Genomic DNA, 22,300 nt, shown 5'->3' with positions numbered 1-22,300 from the left:
TTTGTTAAGTTATTGAGTATTTTAAGTAACTGTTCCATTACATATTATCTTTAATAAAAAATTATTCTAAGAATTAGTGTATATGCTCAGAATTTCATTTTTTAAAAAGAAAGCGTTTTTATTACTATTGATTTTTACTTACACATTCCTTCTCTTTTATAATATACAAGCTTTTATAATTGAAGAACATTCAGAAATTAAAAAAAGGAATTCACTAACATATATATGAACTATTAAAATATTTATTTTACAAAATAGACTTTTTTGTTAGCAAAACTCATATATTGTCATTTTTGTTATTGTTGATATCAGGGCCATTTCTTTACAGATTAACTTAGTACAAATATAAAGTATGTAGATAATTAAATATTAGTAATCAGTTATTTTAGTTTTGATAAAGTCTACAAGATGATCTTTGTGATTTTGCGGGGGAGTGTCTAATATTTTGTAATACGTATTCTCAGTAATCTGAGAAGAGCAACAAGAGGAATCTCAGCTTTTAAACACTAGATCTTTAAGCATCTATGAATAGTTACATTAATATGAATTAACAAATTCTGAAGATTCTTATGTTGATGAGTTATCTATATTTTATAGTTTTATTTATGAAGGAATGTGTTTCTAACTACCAAAGAATGGCTTGCATAGTAATATGGTATATTAATAAAAGATACTTTAAAAACCTTGAGTTTTCACATCAACTTTTTTACTAATTAGTTAGTAACCTTATTCTGGTTAACTAACCTTGTTAGCTTTACTTTCCAGATATACAAAATAAAAATAGTAAAAATTCCCATACCTACCTTGCTGTGTTATTTTAAAGATTACAGAAGAAAGTGCTTTGAAAGTCCTACATGAAACACAAATGAGACAGCTTTACACGTCTTCTTTTGACCAAAATTGTTATAATTGTTTTGAAAAAAATATAGAATATATTTTATTATACTACTGATTAGACTCAGAATTAATAATTAGAAGTATCAGATGTTTAATGATTATAATATTTTACATTATTACTATTTTATATATTCTTTGCATATCTTGTTACTTGACATTTGTTTTAAAAGGTGAATGACTATAGTTTTACACTGAAATAATGCATAAGAAATAAAACCTAATGTGAGATCCATGAATTTTGAATGTGGTCTGTACAAAAACCCATTTGTTTTTTTTCAAACCCGCCACCTTGAGTATAAGAAAACACATTATTGGAGTGTTTGGAATTGGGGTATCCTTTCTTCCTTAACATTTTTTTTATTTTTCTTTCTTTCTTTTTTAAATTAAATTTATTGGGGTGACAATGGTTAATAAAATTACATAGGTTTCAAGTGTCAAATATATGGTGATGGAAGGAGAACTGACTGTGGGTGGTGAATATTTGTTACTTTGAAGAAAAAAAAATTGTAAAAAGGACAAAGAAACTCCATAAGAAATTTTTTGCTTGGATGTCCCTTAAATTCATGCAACCAACTAATTCTTTCCATGAAAAAGTGTCATATGAATTCAGCTTTTTGGAAACTGGCTTTTGGAAAAACCAGATATACCACTGTGCTGTATGTACCTATTTCTGTTTGCCCACACATATATAAAAATTGTAATATATTCACTATTTTAAATTATTTATAAGATTTGTCCTTTGGTCCTGAAAATTTTCTAGCACATTGCTAGAAAGTAAAGGAAAGATACTGCCTAAGCCTTTTAAGTATTTAGCCTGTCTGATGAGAACTGATATGAATAACAATTAGTACAAATTACAATTGTGTTCCTTGCATAAAATGCCACGTTGTTTCTTTAGGAACAAATGCAGGCTTCTGCTTAGTAAAATGAGTCAGAGATTTTGATTCTTTAAGGCAGTCAGAAATTGACTATCAGCGGTGTGGTATTCTCACATAGTCCACTTCTGATCCATCTGAACAACTACAGCCCTCCTTCTCCTTTCAATAAAATCGGTCCACTAATGTAGTGTACCTCACTCTCATTCACTCTAAGGAAGTTGTATTTTTATTACTGAAGAAGTATCACATAAATACAAATTACATTTTTTCATTAGAAAAATAGTTTTCATTTCAGAAAAATTCAATTAATGATGAATAAGGGTATGCTTTCATCAGGGAGAGAAATATATAATTTTTCTTCAAGCCTCAAACACATATAATGAAATCTTTTCTCAGAATCCACTCTTAAGATGGATTTTTAAAAGTATAGACTTTATTAAAATCTTAGTTCAATTAAAATGCATTCAGTTACTTTAAATCTTTATTAAAATCTCAGGAAAAGTTGTACAACGGTGCAAAAGAGACTTGTACTCTTTAGCAGGCAGTTAATTTGAACAAATGAACGTCAAGAACACACTTTTGCTCTTCAGGGGAGAATAAAAAAAGAAAGCTTTGGGCTCGGAGGTGGAGGTGGAAAAGGATTGGAGATGGAGGTTGCTCTCTCTGTAGTAACTTCCGGCACTGGTTTCCTTCCACTTCTCATCATGGGTTAGTGCTACTTGTGAATATGAATGTGGCATTATCTTGTGTGCGTACACTTAGTTGTACCATTTGGCCTCTTTGTAGAATACATTTTTCTTACCACCTTGATCAAAAAGATCCTTTTTAAGGATTTTATTTCACTATCTTCTTTGGGTATTTTTGGTACAGTGTCCCTGATTCTTTTTCAAGGGCCGCTAGAGGATGCCATTGAAGAGGAAGAAGAAGAGTGTCCATCAGAAGAAACAGACATCATCTCAAAGGGGGACTTTCCATTGGAGGAAAGCTTTTCTACAGAATTTGGGCCTGAAAATCTGAGCTGTGAAGAAGTGGAATACTTTTGTAACAAAGGTAATCATTAATGGTTGGTTGCAATATGTGAGTCCATTTACTCAGATTATTTTGTAAAGTTTAAAAAACACGCTGATAGAGTGGAACAAAAGTCCTCAAATTGCTAATACATAATTCAACAGCCTGCAAATATGTGCAGAATTTTTTAAACATAAAATATTTTGAAGGATAAAAGAAGTAATTCCACTTTAATAAGTCCTATTGTATATTTAAACAGTTTCATGTTGATTGGCCAATTAGCTGTGAACATTTTCATGTTGATTGGCCAGTTAACTATAATACATTTAATGTTTGTCTGTTGTTCATTTGTTTTTTTCAACAATATTTGTTGAAGGTCAATTGTTTGCAAGGCACTGAATGTGGCATTGAGTGTCAGCTGTGAATGGGGCAGAGTCTCTGCCCAAGATTCACTCCTTTTGAAGACTGACTCCCTTAGGTGTTTGACGGTCAGCATTGAGGGTGGTGCTTTTTCAGATACTGTCAAATGAGAAAATACACACGTTCCATTCTAATAGAGATACTCTTTTGACAAATTGACATTGAAATGGAAGAAGTACTTGAGACAATATATCTCAGCTTATTTCCAAGCTTGACTTGGAGTCAGATTGCCCCTGCCAGTAACTAACTGTGTCCTACTGAACATGTATACTCGCTTGCTTTTTTTCAAAAGTGTGTTTACGGTTGTCATGATTCCTTTTTTATTTTATTTTATTTTTTTATTTGATTGTTTTTTCTCTGCAAGTGAAGGGAGTCTTCTATTGCCTCCTGCACCAAGGTACAGTTTCACAAGTGATTTGGATCAGTCCCTTGCTTTAGAACAACTGCTTTTGCTGATTTTACCATGGCAGTTTCCCAAAGAACATGACTACGAGTGCGTGTCTGTCTCTGTATGTCTGTTTGTATTTGCCCTGTTTTTATTCAGACATATATTTTTCAGGCAGACAGAGAAATTAGGTGAAGTGATTTTTTTTAATGTTTGTGTCAATTCATTCATTTAAGTTGACAGTCTAAAATCAAGGATGCTGATATAGCTTCCCTAAAAACATGCTACTAGTACACATATCTCAGTAGCCACATGTACATTGGATACAGATAATTAAAATTCCAGAACAGCTTTCTCCTGTTGTTGGTATTAGAAACAAAGAAGCAGCCAGTTTCCAATCCTATAGTCCCTAGAACCCCATGCCCTAAAACCATGGAAATGGAATGGCAGCTCCAGGACCTGGATACACTGAAGTTCGGGAAACGTCTTTGACCATTAACTCCTGAAGACCTCAAGATGGCCTTATAACCTGGTCCTTGTTTCCACATTTGATGCTTGGGTTGAAACTGAGGATGGTACAGACAGAATAGACTTTTTTGTTAGTGTTGACTCAGATTTCAAGCCAAATAAATATCTTCCTTAATTGTTCTAGATGTTAGAACCATTTTTTTGATGATACAAAGCCACACATCAATACATATAAGAACTGGCTGGAGATGAAGAGTTTTTAAGTCTGTTTGAAGATCCCATTTTGCTTCTTTATCAGGAAATATATCCTTCAGTGCCTTGAAGAGAACCTGCCTTATGTTATGGGATTGCAGTAAAGAAAAGGAACCAATTTAGAAGGTCCCATTTATTCTTCTTGATCTTGTCACTAAAAGAGTTAGTGTATGGATTTAGACATTTTTATCAATTTAGTTAACCCAGGGAGGCATTAATGGTAGGTATTATTAGATATATTTTGCATACTGGAATGACCATTGGTTAAGACCTATGTTTAATGAAAGAATATAGAAGCTAAGTTTTAAGTTAGAGTGCAGATGCTTACATGATTACATAATTATGGTCTCAAGACAACAACGTCCATCTCCACTAAACAGAGTTCTAATTCATGAAAAATTATGATAAGCTTTTAGTAACTAAAATAAATTTGAATTATGATGATTAACATCATCAGTTTTTAACTGGTGAACAGTTAGAAATTAAAAAATATATCAAATATATAAATAATATTTAATATATTAAGTAATATATTATTAATAAATTTTATATTATAAAGTAATTTCTTAATGTTTAGTTTGTAACTAAAAAGTGGTGATAGGTGGGAAAAAGAATTCTTATTTTCACTGTATTTTTCAGGATAAATACTATTACTATTTCAGAGTATTGTAGCCTTATTTAATAGGAAAATAATTTCATTATTTTACTCTCATAGAATGTGAGTAAATTAGGGAATTCCCACCTAATTCAGTAGGAACTTCTGTGAAAGAGGTACAACTCTGTGACATATATTGTACCCCTTGAGGTCATACAAGGGATTCCATCCATTTTTCACTTAAGTTGATTAGCTACACTAGGAAGAGAACATTTTCTCTCTGTAGAAATTAGAAACTAACCTTTCTGTAGAAATTCACATATTAGTCTCGATATCTGTTATGTTTTCTTGCCAGTTGCAGGGAAGAAGATAGATTAGGCATTAAAAGAGTATAGGTAGTGATCAGGCTATTACATAATTTTTACACCCGAAACTAATAAAAAAAAGTAAAAAACAAACAAACAAAAAACCACTATTAAAAAAAAAAAGAGTGTAGGTAGTTAAATGGTTAATGATGCCAGTTTCATGATAGACAAAAAAGCAGGTAAGAACTGTTCTTAAGAAAAAGTGTTTTTAACTTGGGATCATTGATGAAACATATTTTTTGCACATATTCTAAATCATTCATGACAACTTGGAACATATATATATATATGTACACATATGTATATATATATATGTGTGTGTGTATGTATATATGAAATGAATTGGTTTATTTGGAAACTTTCTTTGTCTAAAAACATCTAATCATGATCAAAATTTAGCAATGACATATTTGCTTTATGGGTTCCAGGGATAACATTTTTCAACATTAAATGCTTTTTCTCTGATTAAACAAAGGTTACTAGTTTAAAAACTCAGATTACAAAAACATGGCTAGAATATCTTAAGTTTTCCAAACAAAGTGCTTTGACACACTGTTAAGAAAGAGTACTGAGAATACACATATAGTTAGAATATATCTTCATTCATATTTTAGCAACTCTGTTTTGTGTAAAAGCAATCATATGCTATTGTAATTTTCCTATTAGAAAAAGAAAATAAACTTTACTCTTTTTTCAGACACAGCTTATTATAGGTTAAAGTTCCTACTTCCTTTTGAAATTGAGCTTCTACATTATACAGGATATTTTCAGTGTTTAGAATGACTCTTTTTACTGGAGAATTTTCCTCAGTTCCACATGCATATTATCTATTTTTTTGTTGTTGTTGTTAAAGGGCAGGCTTTTCTACAAGTCTCAAAGCATTTATTAATATTAGTAAAGTTGCAAGTCATCATAAAATATATGATTAAATATGATCCACATCACTCTCATAACGTAATATTCCACAGAAATATCCAAAAATGTTGGTCAGAACTTTGTCAGCTTTAAAATGTATATAATTCTTAATGATATATGAATAAAAAGTATAAATATTCATAATTAAATGTGGAAACGATCATTTTTAATAATCCGTTATTGTACTCACAGGCCTAAAATTTGAACCTGACAATTCTTTTGACGTTTCAAACATATGTAACTTTTTACTTTGGGTTAGTTGTACATTTTATGTTCCTACTTTTCATCTTTGAAATGAATGAAGTGAACTATGTTTATTTAAAAATACCATTTCAAAATTGTTTTGATACCTTTAGATTTTAAGAATTTTAGCACAATACAAAGTAATAGTTTTAATTTGCATCATCTTCTTTTGTTTAATAAGTTTAAATCTTTTGGCATCTTGCCGTACAGTATCTCTGAGAGGAAGGAAACAAGCAAGAATTATTTCCTTGAATTTACTGATGACGAAGACATCAAGGCTGGGTCCATAAGTGCTACACATGTTCTGTGGTACTGGGTTATTTGCTTCAGTGATTTTTTTCCCCCTGCTTTTCTCCTGGTTTATGTAGTAAACATAGAAGTGCATCTATGCATGTTTAGAACTAAGAAACTAATATAAATTGAAGTACAGGTGGTCAGGAAAACAACCTGAGGAGGTTTTAGTTATGTCACTGCTGGCAGGTGGAAACTCTTACTTATCAGCAATTCTGAGATTAACTAAGAGACAGTAAGTTTCCTAGTGGTGTTGACACAGAGCATTCTAAAATTGGTCTACTGTTATTAATTGGAAGAGGGTTTCCTCACTGAAATATTCAAGTTTATTAATGACTAAAGTGAATAAACATATCTTGGCATACATTCCAGAAGAATGTCACAGGATATGTGAACAGGAAGAAAAGTGTCAGGTCAATATCACTGTAGGCTAGTAGAATGTAATGCTATTAAAAACAAAACACAAAAAACAAAACAAAAAAACCTCTAATGAAACTGCATGTCAGTGAACTTTGAATTATCAATAATGATTATCTAGGAAAGTTACCAAGGATCCTTACAAACTGTCCTCTGTTGACATCTTTAAACAAAGTCTGAAATAGAAAATGATACCATCAGAGTTGATTTTGGAAGAAAAAGAAATCTTACTTCTAGTGGTATCTAGATATGAAGGATGGCCAGAGAAATCAGTAGGTGCAGTGCTTAGCCTAGATAGATGAACTAATGATATTAGAGCCCTTCAATCTGGGGATACTAGGTTGAGAAAATGAGACATAATGGAAATTCATAAAATAAAGAATCAGTGTAACAATGGATTTTTCTCACCACATTCAAAAATATTTCAAATAGGTAGTATACAGAAAGTAAAGGTTATATTTCTATTTTAGATAAGCTTTAAAACAGAAAAGTACAAAGCATATTAAAGAAAATAGAATAAAAACCTGAGTTTCTCAGACTTGGGTTTAGCTCAATCCCCAGACGTAATTAATACCAAACCCAAAGCAAACATAAACAGATATTTAATTAGTTTGGCAGAAGCTTCCAATTCTGTTCAATAAAATTGAATACAACTCAACCCCTATATTAAGTGCCTGCTATGTGTTAGACCTTCTTGTTGGTGCTGGGGATCCAGCATTAGACAAAAGTCAATCCCCACTCTCAGGAGGAGAGAGAGCCAACAGTCAAACTCACATTATATAACACGATGGGTGATGTTGAGCCCAATGAAGGAAAACAAAACAGTAGGTGGGACAGAGCGACTGTGTGTGTGTGTGTGTGTGTGTGTGCGTGCGCGCGCGCACGGGTGCATGGCGTGAGCAGGCTATTTTATAAATACAGATGGTGTAGGTGAAGTTGGAGCAGAGATCTGAGGAAAGGGAATGAGCTTCCCATACTGAGTCAAGCCAGCTGTACCTATGAGGCTAGTGATTAAAGGAAGCCAGAAGAGGACAGCAGAGAGCCAGGAGCAGGAGAGGTGTCTTCATACCTGTAGAACTTGTTTCTCTAGGAATCTGTTGGATTCCCACCACAGTGGAAGGCTTGGCAGAGCCACAGAGGAGAGTTGCGGTATAACTGGGAGAAGAGGCAGAGTCATGACACAGTTTGCATGTACCTAGAAAAAAAGGGGCTGCAGAAACTAAAGGTTAAAGCAGGAAATGGAAGCCAGCAAACTGGGGAGGCTGTCAGGAGATACAGATAACCCCAATCAGGATGGTCCCTTTAGCCAAGGGCACGATGACACTCCATCTGTAGCTCATTAATGTGGTTTCCGGAAGAGCAGTTTGTGGGTGTTTGAGGATGATGTGAGTCACTTGCTCCCTCCCACAATACCAGAGTTGGGTATGTGTTTTCTGTATCTTTTCCCATCCTTGAATCTGAAAGATAAATAGTAGGAGGCATGAGGACCAGAATCAGTTTCATCTTTGTGTTCAGCTATTGCTGCCACTTTACCAGGACTTAATAAAATGTGTGTCCCTTTCCCACAACCCATTTCCATTTCTTTCTATCAGTTTTGCAGCTTTGTTTAAAAATTAAGAAATATGTGAGGAAAAACTGTATTTCTCATTGGATTGTAACAAACTCAGTTTAGATTATTGACATTTATCCTCCCTTCTTCCCCATATTAAGGTAAAGCAACGAAAATATCCAGGTTCTTAATACTGAAAGAAGAAGAAAAACACCCCTTCTTGCAGATTTGGTTGTGGGCATAGTGACTGCTTGTTTTTCATTTCATCCAGTGCCAAACATTCATGCTATTTCCTATTTTCTTCTTTTAATTTCGTTATTTTTTTAGTTCAGAAGGTCTGTTTACCTATATTTCATAAACACTTTCAATCAGTATGGTTTATTTCCTCCTCTTTTATGTCTTTAATGACATGTTTTTGCCTCCTCTGATGCTTGGGCCACTGGAATCAGAATCCACAAAAGGCGGCTCTACCACAATCAGTTTGAGTTCAATAGGGAAGGAGATCTTTACAGGCAACCTTGTTCTTTTTTCTTAACGGGATTAAGAAGCTGAGCTTTTAAAATTCTTGCATATAACATTGACATTTCCAGAGTGTGTTTGGACCAGGGAGTTCAAAGAGAAGGAATAAAAAAGAAAAGCCAATATGACTTTGTTTTTTACCTTGCTGGAGGAGCTGTTTGTGCAAATCGCCTATAAGCTTATTGACCTGAATCTTTGACTCCTTGTTTTCTCTGGATTTGGCTGGAGTGGAGACACTGATGGAGCCTTGATAGAGCTGATTGAACAGCCCCCAGCTTTGCTTGGCAGGAACCTCCCTTCCCTTCTCCGCCACCTTCCCCTCCCTCCATGTGACATTATTGTTCCTTGGCAAGCCCTCTGTTTTCCTGGATCCAGTATTTCTTTTTTTTTTTTTTTTAATTTATTTAAATTTTTCTTACATAATTTATCCAGCAAAATGAAAAATAATTCATTTTAGCAAATAGAAATAGAGGCTAAAATAGTGTCTTACTTATATTTTTATCTCATGAAATTGAAAAAAAAAAGAAAACCTTGTGACGTTATAGTATCACTCTTTCTGGCCATCTTAAAATCCTCCAAACATAGTTTTTTGGGGGGAATCAGATTGATTTTTTTCTGAAACCACAACTGTTGGAAAAATGAGGGGACATTTGAAGGCAGTTTATTCTTACAGGGGAGTCAGCATTTTCTTGGTTTTGATGGAACCAGAAAGTACAAATTTTGTCCATGACTTAGTTTTTTACATGCAAAGGTCAGATCAAGCTTGGTCTGTCTACCTCATCTCTGATCCCAGGTCTATCATGGTAACAATTTCAACAAAATTGAAATGATTGATTTTATGCAGTGTTGAAATGGCTCATGATATCATTTATATGAATCATATGACAGTATATGCCACTTTTTTGCATATGATAAACTAAATTGTTTTTTCTGATCATTAATAGAGCTCCAGTGTGCAATCTGCTAACATTTTGGAAACATATTAAAACGATACAATATAAAATTATTTTATAATTTATGAAATGATTTTATATTGTAATAAAGTTCTTATTCTCTTTCTAGCTGGCATATAAGATGATGAGACATACTTGCCTAAGTTTCAGTATTTCATTTTCTCAGTGATGTTTGAGATTGAATGAAGAAAGTAGTTTTGATCAAGCTGTAATGATATAAATAGCGATTTTAAATTAAAAATATGGTTATTTCAATTTTATTTGCTCAAATTAGAAATATCTGCATAACAATCATGCAGATCTACATTAATGTTTGCCAATCATTTACAACTACTAACTCTTAATTTATATTTCTATTTAAAAGAAAATTAAAATTATGAATAGCATTAGGCAGCCTGGGAAGCTGATTTATTTTAAATCATATAGAATTAATGTAGTTAACCTTAAATCTGACTGTTGCTCACATTCTTATTTGAGATAAAATGTTATCATTTTAGAGAAACTAATCTCTTGGAAGTAGCCCTGTCTCCTCTACTTTTTATCTTTGAACATCATAAACAATTTAAAAACATTTTATTGGTTCTGCACTAGCATTTTTTTAGACTAAAATCAAGTAAGATTTTCAAAGCTCTTAATCTTCTAATAAAAAAATCATATTTTCTTGTTAGTATGTAAAATTTTTTGCAATGTTTTCATTATCATTCAAGAAGCAACAGGAAGTATTAAGGAATTTGCCCCTCTCCTACCTGATGAGATAATCTTTATCTACAGTAAGCCTAGAATGAGTAAAGGGAAAGGTGGAAATCTGTGGTATGATGAATTTAATTACAGTAATATAGCCGGTCACTTTTTCGGTTGTTCTTAAAAGGTCAAGTAAAAATAACTGAATGTGTGATACCAATTAAGTAAATACTGATAGCGAATGCAGATTGCTGTTTCAGCTTCTTTTTTTGTAGTTCAACAAGATCCCAGAGATTGACATTGAAACGACGTACCAATTATAATAATTCCAATCATGGTAATAACAACTTTCATTTGGTGACTGCTCGTCAGTTAGACATCTTGCTGTATGTGTATCATCTCTAATCAACTTACTGTCCTGCAGGGTAGATGTTATTTTCACCTGTGAATTCCAGAGGTTTAGTAACTTGGCCAAAGTCACAAGACAACTAAAGGTTAATACTGAATTAAAGCTTAAGTTATTGTATTTGTGAAAATAGAGAACTGTTTTTGTTTTCTGGTGTCCATCATTATATAATCCTTGTAGAAGGAAATGAACACGTCTGAGGAACCCTGGACATATGAAGTATAAACCTCTCTTTTCAAAGCATTTTTAACTGGGCATTCTCTAATTAAATACTTATTAAACGTGATGTGTCAGTCAAAAATAAGGGCATATCTAAAAACAAGAAATTTAAAAAAAGGTTAAAGTAAGTGAATTAGGGGTGTGCCTAAAATATTTCTATCATATTAGTATGTTGTTAAAGACTCTGTCAGTATTTACAAGCTTGCAATAAGTAGAACTGGCATTTTGATATTTTGATATAATGAGAGGGCTATATTGAAAGCTCTTTAGACCCATTTTACTAACTGGATGATTATGTTACCCTGGTTTGGTGGCATGAAATATGCCACAATTTCTCACTGTTTGTTTCCTGTGAAGTTGTTTTCAGGTTATTCAAGAGAGGGGACAAACCAAAATGTGTGTATTTGGACAGAAGCCAGTGATAAATGGCAAGAATGTTTACATATCCATCAAAACTCTGAATAGGAATTTCAGCCCTGTAGAAATGTTTGCAAAGTGAACTCTTTAAAACAGCTTGACCTTAACACAAAATAAGACCAAATAAAAAGCAGAGAAAGGAAGGAAGGAAGAGGGGAATAGGGCATTGTTTGCAGGGAAAGCTCTGGGCACTGTGAAAACTTTTCACTTTTCTGAAGGAAATGCAGTAGAGCAGATGGTAAGAGTGGAAGTGAGATAAACATAGGAACTGGAAAAGTAAGCAATGCATTCTAACAGGTTCTGTATCAAAGATCTGGAGAAGTAGAAAGATTAGACAAGGAACTGTTCTGAAACTTGACAGTGGCTGTATCTTACCAAGTCTTATGCACATAGCGGAGATGGAAAGTGGAATTGCACAGACAGTAGGCTGTGATTATATTTTTCTGACAGTGAAAAGAGAAGGTCTCTTTAAGCATTATTTTTATAGATAAAGATTTATCAAGGTAGAAGTCTACAGTACGATGTATAAAACACTTTGCTCCCCTACCTGTTTAACAATGGGATTTAATGTAATTTCTGTTGTTGCCATAGAATTAGCACAAGACACTATATTTTGGGTCCTAGATAAGCTTTTTTTTTTTCTCATTGCAAATTATGGTCCAGGCTAGTTAACCAACACTGAAAACCTCTCTTGCTGTTTCTTGCTGTATTACATTAGCATAGATGTTTGAGTGCCCACATGTGACCACGCATGTACAGAGGCGGAAAGGGGAATACATAAAGAATGTTCTCATTTCTTAAAGATACAGTCATCTAGTAAGAGAAGAAAAGTGCATGCACAAATGAGCCAAGGGAATATATAATATATAAGAAGTGGAGAAAACACTGATTTGGGGCTGATTGAGGAAGCAGTGTATTCATTCTGAAGCTTCCTATGGTAATGTGCATATTCTACAGAAACTATTCTCCACCATGTATCGGCTTCATTTAATCTTTGTGTCCTGTGCTCTTATATCCTATCCTAGTGGCTGACTACTAAAGGGAATACCAAAATACAGTCACTCGTAACAAGAAATAATTCTACAAATATACAGAGTGTTACTGGGAGGGGGGAAGTACAGGCAAAATTGCTTATATCCTAAGGAAAACACAATTTAAAAAAGAATGCTCAGAGGGGTAGTAAATGGGGGAGGAGGATTATTACTTTGTGAGGGGTGTAAATGTCTATTACATTGTTTTGTAAATCTGAAACTAATAAAAAAAAACTTGGTTAAAAAAAAAAAGAATGATGCTGTTTTCTGGCAGTTGTGTTGGGGAACGTTTAAGGTGGCCCTTAAAAAAATCAGATCACTAATAAAAGGAAAGTTTTTAAAAATTATGTAAAGTGCATATCTTATCCTCACACTTAACATTGCTAAATAAATATTACATCTTGTCATTTACCTTTTTAGTTTACTTAACAATTGTTTAAACTGATATTTTTATATTGAACTATAGACCTAAGACAGTTCGATGTAATATAGTGCAGCTTTTCGATGTAGTGTAGTGTAGCTTTAGAACTCCTCACTTGTAAGACTCCTTTCAAGCCCCTGTACCAAATTTTGTAATTGTAACTTTGTATTCTTCTTTTAAGGAGAGCCTCCAAGATTGTATAAGCTTCAGGCCCCACAAAGCCTGAATTGACCCATTTGCACCTTCAGTAAATATGGGATTTCTCACAGGAGACAGAGATGTTCAGGAATGTTAAATTTGGTTTCAACTTCCTAATTTTTGGAAAACCTTGAATAAGATTTCTAAAATGTCTCGGTATTTATAGTAGATATTTTGATTTCAAGTCTATGATTACGGGAGTCTTGGTTCTTCTTGCCATCTCAGTGAAGAATCAAAGATCAGTAAGCTGGTTAATATGCAAGCAGAGTTTATCAGTGATACATTCTCAGGGAAGAGAACGGGCCTAGCTGAGGTGGCAGGGGGGAGCGGTGGGGGGAGAGAGAGACAGAGACAGAGACAGAGAGAGAGAGAGAGAGAGAGAGAGAGAGAGAGAGAGAGAGAGAGAGAGAGGAAAAAGAGAGAGAAAGGGGGAGAGTGTGAGGGTGAGAGAGTGAAAGTGCCAGAGAAAGCTGGAGGGCCAGAGAGAAGGAGAGCCTTTGCCCCAAGGACTTATAGTAGTTTGTTGGGTGGGGTGAGGGAGTTACATATTGATTTGGTGGGAAAAGTGGTGCATGCTCTTCCATAGGAGGGCGTGACCTCCTAAGGTGGGTGGAGGTCTGTTGTCTCAGATCTTTATCTTGCTCCAGACCACCTCTCCTCATCTGTTGTAGAAACTGATACATGGCTGGAGGCAGTTAATCAAAGCTATTTATGAGCTTTTTCTTTAGGTAGTATGGACCCCCTTTCACCCCTCCTCCTTCTCCTGCATTTTCTAACTGCTACCTAACATTATCATTGTAGTATAAGTTGCCCTGACCCTACAGAGATCACGGATATTCATCAAAGCACTGTTAAAAATTAAATCAGAGAGGAGAAAAAATTCTCCCACGTTCCTGAAAATCGAGATGATGCGGTGGATACTATCTATGTTTTTTCTGTGTTATCACCAGCAGCCAAGGACCTCCCTCCCTGAGGGAGGAGGTGATGTGGGAAGACCTTGTGGTAGAGTCTGAATGGGTCTTGTGATAGCATACTTGGAACGTCCCTGGTGCGCAGAGCTAGATATGGATCTGAGTTGGTTGGAGGCTGACATGACCTAGACTACTTCCCTCCCACCCCCACAGATGTGAAAACTTCATTAGTATTAGATTCAGCTGTAAGAAGAGGATCCTGGAAGCTTCCACAGGACTTACCCACTTACACCCCACTGTCCAGAACATAGTCTTGTGCAGTGGTCATCGTCACTTAAAAGGAGCCCTGTGGGAAATGGGGTCTTTTTTATCAGGTGGCCTAGGCCGAGCTCTAAATGTTGTTACTAGGGAGACTTGTTCAGCTTATGCAAAGGGCATCGTTTTTGTCTTTGCTTGATTATTGAGATAGTTCATGGCTAAAAGCTTTGTGGTCGTCAGTCCATTCCTCATGCACACTTTGTCCAATCCAATAAATATTTGTTGAACACCAGACATTGTGAGACATGCTGTTGAATACCATGTGCATAAACGCAGGGAAGGTTTTGGCTGTCCTGGAATTTACATTATAATGGGAAGGCAGCCATTAATAAAGTAATCACACAATATGGTTTAACCTACAGTGAGGAAGTTCAGAGAAAGTGTGCTTAAGAATGCAACACTTGAGCTCCTGTCTGATGCTGAATAGGCATTAATTAGGTAAAAAGCAATAATAGGGTTCCAGGTAGAGAGAACAGCATGTGGTTGGCAAGAGCTTGGTGAGCACGCCAAGAGAGCACTGGGGACTGTAGTGTGAGTTGACCCAGGAGAGAGAGGTATGGGCCAGAGAGATCAGGAAAGACAATGATCCTAGGGTGGAGGACAGGAAATAATGAGAGGAGGCCTAAGAGAGGGAGATGAACACCTTGCAAGCTGAAGCATTAAATGCAAATTTGAGCTTCCCAGAAGCTATGGTAGAGCTAGAAAACAGATGAGGAAGATATAATCTCAATGGTCAAGCAGTAGAAAAACAGGGTATATCAGGAGAAATAAATGTTATCGAGTATTTGTGAGCTCTGAGAGTCATTCAAACTAGGATAAAGGGCATGCATTCATATATGGACCGAAGTCTGTGTTAGCTGCTGTCCCAGAATATGCGTTCTCCATTGTCCTTTACGTTTTGGATATATGGCTTGAATAAAGTCTATTTATAGACTTTAATATAATAAGTAAATTATATTGTATTATGAAACTTGATGGTAATGAGTGATTGCTTATGAAACATATTCTTCTATGGATTATGCGAGGAATAGCCTCTCTGGAATGAATCATTTTGTTAAAAAGGAAAGAGTAAACAATACGATTATATGGAAATCAGTGTTCATTACCTTCTCAAAGTGGTTTGATCTTTCTGTGCAGATACGGCTGGCTTGTTGGAGAGAAAATTTCAGAGATTGTGAGATTTGCCTTTGCCTTTTGTTGTTGTTGTTGTTGATGATGATGATAATCATTTCCTAAAGTGAATGCTGGGTGTGAAGCGAGAAGACCAAGACCAGAAAACTAAAGGCAGTGGTTTCTTAATGACAGAACAACAGATCTATGAATAGGTAAAGTACAGTTCAGAGTATCTTCATTTACAGACTACCAGGCATACTTTATCTTTTCTTTGGAACAAGAAGTGCCTTAATTGTGTAGAATCCTCCCCTGAATGGAATATAGTACTGTGTTTCCCTGAAAAAAAGACCTCACCGGACAATCAGGTGTAATGCATCTTTTGGATCAAAAATTAGTATAAAACCCGGTCTTATTTTACTATAAGACTGGGTATTTATAATAATAGTAATAATAATGATAATATAATATAATATAATATAATATAATATAATATAATATAATACTGTATCTTATTTTACTATAAGACGGGGCATAATATAATAAATATAATAATTAATATAATATAATATAATATAATATAATATAATATAATATAATATAATATAATATAATACTGGGTTTTATATTAATTTTTGCTCCAGAAGACGCATTAGAGCTGATTGTCTGGCTAGGTATTATTTTCGGGGAAACGGGGTAGTTGCAGTGAGGTGTTTTTTGTTTGTTTTCATTTTTGGAGTGCAGAGCAGAAGAGAAAATAAGAAAAAAATACTTAAATATAAATGTTCAAATACACATTATAGAAACATCTGTAAAGTAGCATGCCTTCCCCCCTCCATATACACTTGCTTATATATTGGACTCTTCAGTGTTCATTGAAAGAAATAATGAATAAAAATCCTTAAATGATATACTGCTGAGAATTTGCCTTATTTTATTTGCCTTATTTTAACTCCGTGGAAATTTCCCTTATGCTGCTCCAAATCTTCAGTGAACTTGGCAGAATTCTACATTTTCTTATACATTTGTCATAAGTCAAAAGGAGACTTGAGTCAGACACCATTATAGGGATCCACAGAATAATGGACATATTCTTTTCAAACAGTTGAAATGTTTAGATTTTCTTTTAGGTATTAGCAAAGAGGGATAATCATTGCATGTTTTTATTTTTGTATTTGGAGATACAACTGTGTCTATATTTTGGCAACGCAGAGTTAATATAACATGACACTTTTGTTTGGATAATCTATAACCAAATAATTGTTTTAAGCTAAAACATACTGCGAGCTATTAGGCAAAGCAAACACAAACTGAATCTTAAACTTAAATGTCCTCGCCCTTCAATACAAGCTGCAAGTTTTCTGTTTTTGACTGTTAAAGTCCTTTAACCAAAGCTATCTTGTCTGATGATAAAACCATAAGTGTATGAAGCTCACACATTTTTCATCTCTTTTATGACCTTATCTTTCATGAGCGGTGTCTGTGAAGGTATCCTAACTATAGGAAGCACCTGGAAAACATATGTGATATCTTTTCTCTGATAAGCAGTTGTGAACAAGAAAGTAGATCTGTCACTTCTGAACTGTTCATTGTTAAAAAATACTTTGATGATTTAGCTGATTGTGAAATACATTACAGGGATGACGAACAGCGACGGTAACACTCCTAGTCAAGAAAGTTCAATAGTTATATTGTACAAGAATTTCTATAAGAGGTTAATATTGATAGAAACTACATGGATTAAAAGAGCAGGGTTGAGAAAGGCTGTTTGCTTGCACGACTGCTTTCAAACACTGCTGCCATTTGGTGCTAAAAAAATGACTGCCTAGAATGTGGCAAGTCTTTAATTTCTACAGGCATGTCTAACTTTGGTGAAAAGATGTTTGTTTGCGTTTTTGAAATTATTTTTTGCCTGGCAAATAGAGCCCCTGCTTTTACCATCTTGCCAACAATAATACCTCATGTGAAATTTAAAGATTCTGTTTCATGCATTTCAAACACTGTATTCTAGTACATTTCCCCCGGTCATTTGTGCTATGTATTATATTGCTCAATAACACCTTCAGTTTCCTCCGATAAGGCTCTCATTGATTTTGAAAACTAGACTAAGAAAAACTAGATTAAGAAGGGCCCACAAAATATGCATGGTATTTTTAAAAAGAGCAATAAAAGAGTTGAATCTTACAATGGAAAACCATTTACTTCATAGCCGTAATTTTAGAAATATTATAGATTTTGTTACCACTTGACATTTATTCCATTTCATCATTTTGTGAATTGGTTTCTGGATATATTTAGTGATTATCTCATTAAATGTGTTTGTGCATCACTAAAAATACACTGAAGTTTCTATTTAAAAGTATGCGAATATAGAATTTAGCAAGTAAATAAGTGGATGTCAAATGCATTCCTAGCTCTTTCTGTAATTCTAATGTCCTTTTCTCTCTTCCTTTCCTCCTCCTACAAACAGAGCTTTTGAAGCAATATCTTAACAAACTAGTTATTATCTCGGATATTAACTATTCATGCCATTTTTCATAAACTACTCTAGAATGCTGATTTCAAACACAAAAATAAAAAATGGATAGAAATTAAAAAAAAAAAGATTGTCAGCATAGTCATTTCCATTCAAATCAAGAAGTTGGAATTGGATTAATATCAACATAAAGTTCTTTTTGTAAATTTTCCTTGAGAATAAATACATCGATAGGAAAGAAGTAAGTCTCTGTTGTGAGGAAAAAATAGTGTTTCTTAAAAGTAATCCAGAGAATTCATATTTGATTAAGTTGTTTTTTAATCATTTCATTGTCCTTTAGTAGAAAAGATTAAGAATGAATTAGGTAAAAACATTACCATAAAAATAAGAGCTAGTGTCCTGAGATAAACTTAGAAGATGAAGGCTCTAAAATTTGAAAAATGTGGCATTTTAGTTGTTAAATAGAAATAGTGTACTGAAAGCATTTAATTAGTGAATGTAATGATATCGCAGTAGGTTGCGTTAAAAAGAAGGAAACCAAAATCTAGTTTCGTGACTGGTCAGTGAGCAATGGTTATTGATTGAGCATCTGTGTGTAGTTGATTTTGTTAAGTTCCAAATAAAATAGTACATCTTAGAAAAAAGTCATTCTTATAAAGGTTAAATCCATTACAACTTAATATATAAGCTTAACGACGAAACAAGGCTTATATATGTAGAGGGAAAGCAGCTCTCCAATCACATCTGCTATCTTTGTTGTTTGAAATCCAGTTGACTTTGACTGGTAATATCCTCATGGGCTTGGAGTGTGATCTTTGGAGTCAGACTGACTTGGGATCAATTCTTGGCTCTGCCACTTACTAGCCATATGCCTGGGCATCTTCTCACATATCTGCCTCTTGGTTTACTCTTCTGAAACATAAGGACACAAATGCATGGTCGACTGTTGAAATGATGTTCTTAAAGCATTTAGCTAGTGCTGAGTTGTGATCAAGAAATGGTAGCCATGTTTAGGTCTAATACCAAACCTGAGTTTCACGACATCTGTGCCTTATTCATCTTTATGATTTCAGTACTTGGCACATAACAGATATTGAGGTGAGTATAAATTTAACTATGACCCATTCTGTTTTCTATACTCGTGTATAATTTCATTTTACATTCTTATGTTTTTGGTCAGCTTTCCCTTTCTTTGTATTCTTTCTTTAAAAAAACACAATTAAATAATGAGGCAGGGACTCTAAACTATCCTTTCTCAGAATTTATTTTTATTAAAGTGATGTATATTGTACATTTACCACGTTTCATAAATAGCTTAAAATATTTGCAAAATGTAATTCCTGTTGAGCTGTTGTGTACAATCAACTATTTTACAGTGCTTTTTAAACTAACTACTATGCAATATTTATTTTCAGTAATTCTAATTATATGTGCTGCATAATGAGACAAATTAGAGCAAATCATTCCATGAATCAGGATTATCAATATTGAGTACTGCTCTAGATGTTGGTGCAAGTTGAAATCTAAACTCTACAGTTCTGATTTGGCAGTGAAGTGACATTTAATGAAAGTATTTTATTATATCAAGTTACTAGTTCAATCAAGCCCTTAATAAGCTGAATTATAATATTTTCATTTTGAGCGATTTAATGAATTTCTTTGTTCATAATAGGTCTGCTGAGGTTTGTAGTCATCCTACCATGTTCTTTTCCTGGTAGATACTGGATGAGAAAAATCATGGGTAAATTTGGCCTATACTGAATGAAAGAAAAGACTTCATTCGGTTAACCATCATATAGTAGCAGTATTTCTCAAACTGTTTCTTGATGACATCTTAAAACTTCATCTGGATCCTCCTCTTGCATCAATGAAATGTCTTTAGTTTCACCACCTTCAAGCTGCCATTTTTCCTGTACAATAACTTAATTACTATAATGTTTTTCATATGGTATTCTTTGGGGAGATGACTCTCATTTTTAATCTGAAAAATGCTTTTCAATCATGGGACTTCAAGACATTAAACCTATAGATTTCAGTTTCATCTAAGATCATGCCTACAAAATTTCAGATATTTTATTGTTTCCTTCTTCCAGAAAGCTTCCACTGCACCAAGTCTGGGTTAGGTGTCATGCTGTGTGCTCCTGTCACATCCTGGGTTGCTCCCATCAAAGCATTCATCACTTGATGAGATTGCAATCCATTGATTTGTCTCTGTCCTAGTCTATGAGTTATATGAGAAAAGGAACCATCTTTGTTTTGTATTCTTAGTGCTTAACACAGTACCAAGGAATAAAAAAGTAGTATTTTAATTGGTTAATAAAGAATGGTTTATATCACCTCTGTTCAATGAGGGTGAACATTCATAGATTCAACTGAAATATTTTAACTCCCAATTTTTATTATTATTGTGATTACTCTGAATATATTCTTCCAAATATATGTATTTCTCATTATATTTGCCATTATTTTTTCTTCCAAATATGTAATTGGACTAACAAAATATTTAAGTCGATTTAACTATAGTCTCACAAAAATTTTGGGCAAGAATGTCTGAGACGTGAGTCAGAGTGTTGTTACGGAATAAGTAAAGGAAAACTCATAACAGTTTAATGGTTACCAGAGGGTCAAGGGGGAGGAGGGGTTGTAGAAAAGGGAAAAGGGGATCAAATATATGGTGATATATTATGTACACTTGAAACTTACTAACCAGTGTCACCCCACTAAATTTAATAAAAAATTATTATGAACTACACACACACACACACACACACACACACACACACCAAAAACAAACAAAAAAACCTCAAAGACCAGAAGTCTGACAACACATGTTCGCAGAAACTCAGTAAGTACACGTTGATGACCATATTTCTGCCACATGATCATATCAGTCCTCCACTGAAATAACTCTAATGCTTCTCACTGCCTTCACTATGAAGGTTGACCTCCAAAGTTAATTATTATAGGTTCTCCATGATCAATGTCATTTGATGCTTCTGGGCTCTGAATTTCTATGTCTTATGTGTTTTCATTTGGAATAATTCATGGATTGCCCTGATTATAGGTTTTTATCTGTGGTTACCTCTCGTATGCATATTACATATCTTCTTAACCAGATTATATGGTTCTTAAGAGAAAATAATTTTTTCTTTTTCATATATTTCATTGTATATTAAAAAATATGCTTTATAAATGTTAATTATTGAGTGAATTTTGCATGGAACTACATGCTTCCAATGATTCAAATGTAATAGTAAAATTCAGGAAGGTTACTCCTTTGTGTGAATGGGTGATACAGTTAATATCTGAATATAAAACTTAACTTTTCTAAGCGGTTCTGCCCACAATTTTACTCTCTGTTCTCTGGGCCCTTAGGTATGTGATTTTTAACCCTATGGTCTCATGCTTGCTTGTTTGTGTGTTTTTCTGGGATTATTATTATCATTAATATTAATATCAATATTAATATTATTAATATTCAGCTATTTCAGTTATGCATGTTTCTTTCCTCAACAATCGGGAGTGGGAGAGCAGGGACGTGAGAAAAGATGTTTTGGAAACATTGGCATGAGACTCCAGTTTAATTTCTAACATTGCACAAACAGCTCTTTTGGTGGTCTTTATGATGTCTCTTCATGCTCCCCTATAATCCTACTGTCCTGCTTGCTGGGGAAAGAAGATCTGCCTAAAGCTGGTTTAATCCAGCAGAAGCACTTACTGCTGAAACATGAAAAGATCTGGGGGAGATGCCTTATGCAGAAATAAATATTGTAGCTATAAGACCATAGATGAGTTACTGACTTTATCTGTGTGTCAATTTCCTGATCATTAAATTTGTTTTTAATTTGGGTTAAATGATCTTGAGAATGCCTCTTGTGCTCACATCCCTGTTTCAGATACATAAGACTTTAGAAGAGTGTTTGGAAAGAGTGCATGTTATTTAAAAATTATATTTTG

The 22,300-nt window shown here is 34.0% G+C and overlaps 1 protein-coding gene across 5 annotated transcripts in view; it reads left to right on the top strand.

The window, feature by feature from the left end:
• ZFPM2 (zinc finger protein, FOG family member 2) overlaps window positions 1–22,300 on the top strand; it is a 449,678-nt gene that overhangs the window by 95,242 nt on the left and 332,136 nt on the right. The window contains exon 2 of one of the 5 annotated variants that reach the window (XM_019750658.3): window positions 2,667–2,825. The exons of 2 other annotated variants lie outside the window; for them this stretch is intronic. In XM_019750658.3, the coding sequence (XP_019606217.3) occupies window positions 2,667–2,825 (159 nt within the window). Of the gene's footprint in view, window positions 1–2,506; window positions 2,826–22,300 lie in introns of those variants that run through there. 2 more of the 5 variants (XM_074316299.2, XM_088798992.1) reach the window with 2 other exon arrangements.

The sequence above is a fragment of the Rhinolophus sinicus genome, chromosome 6 (assembly GCF_057876585.1).
Source record: "Rhinolophus sinicus isolate RSI-liver-muscle chromosome 6, RSI-T2T, whole genome shotgun sequence".
In the NCBI taxonomy this organism is placed as follows: domain Eukaryota; kingdom Metazoa; phylum Chordata; class Mammalia; order Chiroptera; family Rhinolophidae; genus Rhinolophus; species Rhinolophus sinicus.
Note: the sequence above shows the minus strand (reverse complement) of the source record. Positions and strands in the feature narration are given on the sequence as shown.